At 59.6% G+C, this 6,448-nt stretch overlaps 1 protein-coding gene across 1 annotated transcript; it reads left to right on the top strand.

Moving 5' to 3' along the window:
• The first annotated feature begins 1,783 nt into the window (after positions 1–1,783).
• On the top strand, positions 1,784–5,715 carry CSK (c-src tyrosine kinase). Its single transcript, XM_008938474.1, has 12 exons — positions 1,784–1,798; positions 1,964–2,077; positions 2,600–2,712; positions 3,071–3,290; positions 3,649–3,742; positions 3,806–3,871; positions 4,012–4,111; positions 4,268–4,358; positions 4,556–4,629; positions 4,732–4,927; positions 5,146–5,232; positions 5,358–5,715. Exons 1-12 carry the CDS (start codon positions 1,784–1,786, stop codon positions 5,538–5,540), a joined length of 1,353 nt encoding a protein of 450 aa, XP_008936722.1. The 3' UTR covers positions 5,541–5,715.
• Positions 5,716–6,448: the final 733 nt, after the last annotated feature.

The following is a 6,448-nucleotide window of genomic DNA, read 5'->3' on the forward strand; positions in this document are numbered from 1 at the left end:
TGCCATATCGAGAGGCTTTTCTTCATCAACAGCTCCAGGGAAACCAACTCAGTGCACAGGGCCCAGACGCTGCAGTGGTGGGCTTCACTGGAAACTCAGTGCTCAGCTTCGGGTCTCCAAACTCTGTCTTTAGAGTGAGCATCTGAGCCTCGATTTCCTCTCTCTGGTGCCTGAAACAAAGTGACTCCTGGTACGTTCCTGCTCTAGAGGAAGGTGAGGGAGGTGGTGGCAGAGTGATGTCTTTTCCAGAGGGGTCTGGGCATGGCTGTGGTGGGAACGGGGCCACGTTCACACCCGCTCTCTTCCTCCCCGCGGTTCTGCCCCTTATCTTCTTCCTCCTCCCGTCTCTGCCCCTCGTTTCAGTTCCTCCTTCCCAAAATACACTGAGCTGCTGACAGCAGGGCCGATGACCCCAAAGTGATATGAGGAATTCATGAATACCGGGGCGGGTTTTGGGGTACGTGGGCAGGGGTGCTCTGCCCGCATCCCACTCGGTGCTCCCAGCCCGGCGCGACCCCAGTGCCCCAGCCCAAGAAAGCCTGGTTTGACGCTGGGCCTGGTGACTTCATCTCTTCCCAGGGGTCGAAGCAGTGAGAATAAAGCTGGGCTTGTTCCCCTCCCACGCACTGGGGCAGGATGTGACCCAGTCCTGGGCCTTGGGGCGCTGTCGGGCGAGGGAGGGGGAGCACAGCACCGCCAGTCAGTACATCCCCCTGGGATTTAGGAGCTGGCGGGAGCTCCTGCGTTGCAGAGTGCCGATGGATTTTATCCTGCAGGGAACAGATTTCAATGATTTCTTTTGGGTCGCAAGCCTGGGAAGCTCCCCAGGCTGGCTGTCTCCCTGCGTGGGTCACTGGGTGCTGTGGGAGAGCAGGGCTCCAGCTGCGTCGCTCCCAGTGCTCCCAGGGAGGACACTGGGATGCTCGTCAAGGCGTGTACTGGGGGCTAGGGGAAGCTACTCCTTGCTGGCTGGGTCACCTCCTCACCCTGTGCCTCAGTTTCCCCCTTGGTGCTACAGGGCCCAGAGAGGTGTGGAGGAAGCTTTTGCTTGGGTCCCTGGCTGCTGGGGAGCTCAGCAGACCCAAAGCTCCCACCTTCCCATCAGTCTGGGGACAAGAAGGACATTGAGATACTGGAGTGTGTCCAGAGAAGGCAACGAAGCTGGGGAAGAGTCTAAAGCACAAGTCTCCTGAGGGACCTGGGGCTGCTGAGCCTGGAGCAAAGGAGGCTCAGGGGAGACCTTCTGGCTCTCCACAGCTCCCGGAGCTGTGGCTCTCCCTGGCTCCCTGGAGCCAGCTGGGGTTCAGGCTCTTCTCCCAGGGAAAAGCAACAGGACAAGAGGAAAGAGCCTTAAGTTGTGACAGGGCAGGTTTAAGTTGGACATTAGGAACAATTTCTTCCCTAAAAGGGTTGTCCAGGCCTGGCCCAGGCTGCCCAGGGCAGTGGTGGAGTCCCCATCCCTGGAAGGGTTTCCAAGCCATGCAAAAGTGGTGCTGAGGGGCATGGGTCAGTGGTGCCCTGGCAGTGCTGGGGGAACGGTTGGACTTGGTGATCTGAAAGGTCTTTTCCAACCTAAACGTTTCTGTGGTTTCTGGAAGCAGTGCCTCAGACAGGACCTGTTTGGTGATAGGAGAGATGCCCACATGGTCTGGGGAGCATCCTTTGCACAGGAGGCTGCTCCCTTTGCAGTGTCCTTACAAAGCCCTCCTTTCCCTGTGCAGGTCTCATGGTACCAAGCGACGTGTCCCCCTTGTGAGATTCTCACCCCCAACCTCCTGAGAAGATGTCAGGGATGCAGGTAGGGGCTGGGAGGAGAGTTTCTTTACACGCTTCTGGTTAATTGACTCCCATTTGGGTCCGCACCAGGGGACGGGACCCCCGCGTGCCCAGGGGGTCAAGGGGGCTGGGAGGGGAGCCGTGCCTGAGGCGGGGGCTCTGACGCCATGCCCCTCTCCCTGCCCAGGCTGTCTGGCCGTCCGGTACAGAATGTATCGCCAAGTACAACTTCCACGGTACCGCCGAGCAGGACCTGCCCTTCAGCAAAGGAGACGTCCTTACCATTGTCGCTGTCACCAAGGTAAGGTGACACCCCACCTCCCCACGGCCCCCCCACCCCATGGGGTGTGCCAGTGGGATCCCCTGGTCCCTCTGGAAGTCCCAGAGAGGTGGCTGGGCAGGAATCGGGCCACGCGGCCAGTTAATTAACCCGTGGCCTCGTTAGTTAAGGTTGCTCTGAAATACTAGGCTCCTGGGAGGTGGAAGAGGGAGGGGAGAGGCTCACCATCGGGGACCGGTGCTGTGCTCGGCGCCAGCGAGGGAAAAACAGAGGAGTTGTCGGTCGGGGAGCATTGGGGTACCCGGGTAGCCTGGGAGGGGGATCGCAGTGACCCCTGCCGGGCCACTGGCGTCGAGGCTTGCTGGCCCCAGTGCCGACCTCGACTTGTGGGGCTGTCCCCTGCCCACCCTGTCCTGCCTGCAGCCACGGTGCTAGCTGCCTGGGAAAGGAGGAGCAGCGCTGACACCCTCTGGGCTCCTTTGGTGGGACACTGCCATCCCCAGGGGCCACGGGCTTGTCGTGACACCTCTGCTGTCCCCGCAGGATCCCAATTGGTACAAGGCGAAGAACAAGGTGGGCCGGGAGGGCATCATCCCCGCCAACTACGTGCAGAAGCGGGAAGGAGTGAAAGCTGGGATCAAGCTCAGCCTCATGCCGTGAGTATCCGAGGTGAATCTGGAGGGAGCCGGCTTGGTCTGGAGCATCCCCACGGTGTTGGACCGAAGGGCTGGTTGACCTCGTGTCCCAGCCACAGCTGCATTGCTTGCAGGGCTTAGGGAGGCTGGAAAGGAGAAGGCGCAGGGGCTGGGCCCTGCTGCTGCTGGGGGAAGCTCTGAGCACCTTTGGAGCCGCCTGCAGAGCCAGGAAGAAGATGGGGGGTTGAACTGCGTTTCAAAATGGGGCTTTCATCCCAAAGCTGTGGGGTGTAAAGTCTGTGGGGAGAGAGAAGAGGGGTTGGGACGCAGTCTGCACTGGAGGCAGATAGAAGAGGGGTGGATACGTGCCCTGTCACAGGTGGTTCCATGGGAAGATCACGCGGGAGCAGGCGGAGAGGCTGCTGTACCCCCCCGAGACAGGGCTTTTCCTGGTGCGGGAGAGCACCAACTACCCCGGGGACTACACCCTGTGCGTCAGCTGTGAGGGCAAGGTGGAGCACTACCGCATCATTTACTCCTCCAGCAAGTTGAGCATTGACGAGGAGGTCTACTTCGAAAACCTCATGCAGCTGGTGGAGGTGAGGTCTGCTCTGGCCCCGCCACGGCCAGCCTGGGGAACAGAGGTTTGAGGCTGCAGGGCTGGAGCCCGGGAGGTGGTGGGGTTTTCTCTGCTGATCCCAGATCGGCAGCCCCAGGGTTGGGGCTGCCGGGGACAGGCCCCTGATGCAAGGTGGGGGAAAGGATGAAGGAGGTGGCTGGGTGGGCAGGGGTCAGAGGGACCAGGAGGAGGGACAGGGACACCCAACCCTAGAGCCCCAACCCAGGCCCGTCCGTGGCCTCGTGCTGCCACCTGGTGGGATCCCAGAGCTGGACATCACCTTGGCAGGGACCCCTTACCCTAGGGTGTCACCCACCTCACCCCATCTACCCCCCCAGCATTACACCACGGACGCGGACGGGCTCTGCACCCGCCTCATCAAGCCGAAGGTGATGGAGGGGACGGTGGCGGCGCAGGACGAGTTCTCCCGCAGTGAGTGGCCATGTCCCTTCCCCGGCTCCTTGGGACCCCACAAAAACTCCCCCCCCGGCACAGGCGGCTGGGCCCTCAACATGAAGGACCTCAAGCTGCTGCAGATCATCGGCAAAGGGGAATTCGGAGGTGAGCCCCATGTCCCCCAACGCCACAATGGCCCTAAAGTGAGGGGAGGCTCCTTTGCAGCCCCCCTGGGGTGATGGTGGGGCCTCGGGAGGCTGGGACACTTCTCGGTGCCTCCCGTGCCTGTCTCTCCTGGCCCGCAGACGTGATGCTGGGGGATTACCGGGGAAACAAAGTCGCCGTGAAGTGCATTAAAAACGATGCCACAGCTCAAGCCTTTCTGGCGGAGGCGTCCGTGATGACGTGAGTGTAACTGGGGGAGGCTGGGGGGACAACCCCAGTGAGGGGGCACCTCTGTCTGTACGAGCAGAGGCGGGTGGTTCCCAATGCCCTGCGTGGACCATGTGAGCCCCCTGCTTCTCCCCAAAACCCTACCCTGAGCCCTCCTGCACTGTGCAGGCAGCTCCGACACAGCAACCTGGTGCAGCTCCTGGGGGTGATCGTGGAGGAGAAGAGCGGCCTTTACATCGTCACCGAGTACATGGCCAAGGTGAGACCCCCCCACCCCGCTTAGCCCCCCACTCCCAGGGTCACCCTGGCAGACCCAGCTGGCTCAGCGCCCAGCTTGGGTGACATCTCCCGGAGGCCACCGTGGTGTTTTGGGGGGGTGGCATCACTGGCTCTGAGGGAGGGACGTGATCCACAGAATGCTGACCCCGGTGCCACCATCTCTCTCCATCCATCCAGGGCAGCCTAGTAGACTACCTGCGGTCGCGTGGGCGGTCAGTCCTGGGCGCAGACTGCCTGCTCAAGTTCTCCTTGTGAGTACCACCACTAGGCACCGAGCATTGGCCATGCCCACGACCCTGACCCTGTTTTGGGACCACCTCGCTGACCCCCTCTCTTCCTCCCACCCCAACCAGAGACGTCTGTGAAGCCATGGAGTACCTGGAAGCCAACAACTTTGTCCACCGGGACTTGGCAGCAAGGAACGTCCTGGTCTCGGAGGACAACATTGCCAAGGTCAGCGATTTTGGGCTGACCAAGGAAGCCTCCTCCACGCAGGACACGGGGAAGCTGCCAGTGAAGTGGACGGCACCAGAAGCACTTAGAGAAAAGGTAGGGGAGCAGTCCTGGGCTGTGGGGACGTGATGAAGGCTGGAGGAAGGGGATGCGGCCTGGGTTGCCCCAAATTTTCCGTCCAGAGGTGGTGCCTGAGCCCACCCAGTTCCCGCTGTCTGACCCCCAAAGCCAGCTGCCCTGAAGGTGGGGAAGATCTGCTGCCCCCACCTCTGCCCTGAGTACCTGCTCATGGGGCTTCTCTCCTTTCCCTCCAGAAATTCTCCACCAAGTCAGATGTGTGGAGCTTCGGGATCCTCCTCTGGGAAATCTACTCCTTCGGGCGAGTGCCTTATCCGAGAATCGTAAGCGAGAACCACTCCTGCTCCCCTTAGGGCTGCTTCTCAGGGGGGCTGAGCACTTGTTTGGGGGAGGGGGAGGAACCAAACCCAGCCTCTCACATCCTGAAATGCATCCCCTGTGCCCCCAGCCCCTGAAGGACGTGGTACCCCGCGTGGAGAAGGGCTATAAGATGGATGCTCCCGACGGTTGTCCTGCCGTCGTCTATGAGGTGATGAAGAAATGCTGGACCCTGGACCCCGGGCACCGGCCATCCTTCCACCAGCTCCGCGAACAGCTAGTGCATATCAAAGAGAAGGAGCTCTACCTGTGAGGGAGGGGGCTCACCCCCCCTGGCAGCCAGAGGGGACCCACGCTGGGAGGGGGACAGGGGTGGGCAGCTCCATCCGCCCAGCCCCGGCACCAGGAGGGGCCAGGAGGGAGCCCCAGGGGTGTGTCCTCCCCACCCGCAATCCTCCTGGTCACTTCCAAACTTCCAAATCAGTCTTTCCCTCCCACCCCCCCAAGGTTTTGGGGTTGGTTTTGTCCCCGGGGTTTTTTTTTTTTTTTTTTTTTTTTGAGTGGGTTCTTTTTTGTCATTTTCTCAGTTTTGGTTTTTTTTTTTTTTGATGTATTTTTTGTTGTTTTTTATTATTTCAAGCAAGGCTCAGCCGAGTGCTGGGCGTTTTACTAAAGTACGAATCTTATTTTTTAATGTAATTAAAAGAAGAAAATAAAAAAAAAAGAAAAAAAACAACGGAGAGAAGACGGTTAGTAAAAGAAGAAGAATAAAATAAATAAGCCAATGAAACGGACACACGAAAAGGAAAACCCCCACGACAGAAGTGATGGTTAAAGGGGAGACGCTGGACTCGCCGCCCGGTCGGGAGAGCGCCGCCACGTCCCCGTGAGACGCTTTTTTTTGGGTTGTTTTGCTTTAAACTCGTTGCAATGTTTGCATGCTGTCTCCAGAGGCCTTTTTTTCCAGTCCTGTCCAGTGCTTTATTCTCATGTAATGCTACCAACTGTGAGATTAAAACTGTAATAAAAAAAAAAATCCATTCCCTATGGACGCGGCACGTCCCACCTCACCACCCCTGTGTCTCCGGCTCTTCTTCCGCAGGATGCAGCTGTGGGGAGGGGGACACAGTGCCTTGGGGGTCCTGGCATCCTCTGGACAGTACCCCGATCCCTTCTGGGCCACCTGGCTCCATCCTGCCCACAAGAACCAGCGAGGCTGTG

This window comes from Merops nubicus, unplaced genomic scaffold, assembly GCF_000691845.1.
Source record: "Merops nubicus isolate BGI_N331 unplaced genomic scaffold, ASM69184v1 scaffold31844, whole genome shotgun sequence".
NCBI lineage: Eukaryota > Metazoa > Chordata > Aves > Coraciiformes > Meropidae > Merops > Merops nubicus.

Coding starts and splice junctions, on each gene's coding strand:
- CSK (XM_008938474.1), top strand. Junction 3,872..4,011: donor CGGCAAAGGGGAATTCGGAG/GTGAGCCCCATG, acceptor CCTGGCCCGCAG/ACGTGATGCTGGGGGATTAC. Junction 4,112..4,267: donor GCGGAGGCGTCCGTGATGAC/GTGAGTGTAACT, acceptor TGCACTGTGCAG/GCAGCTCCGACACAGCAACC.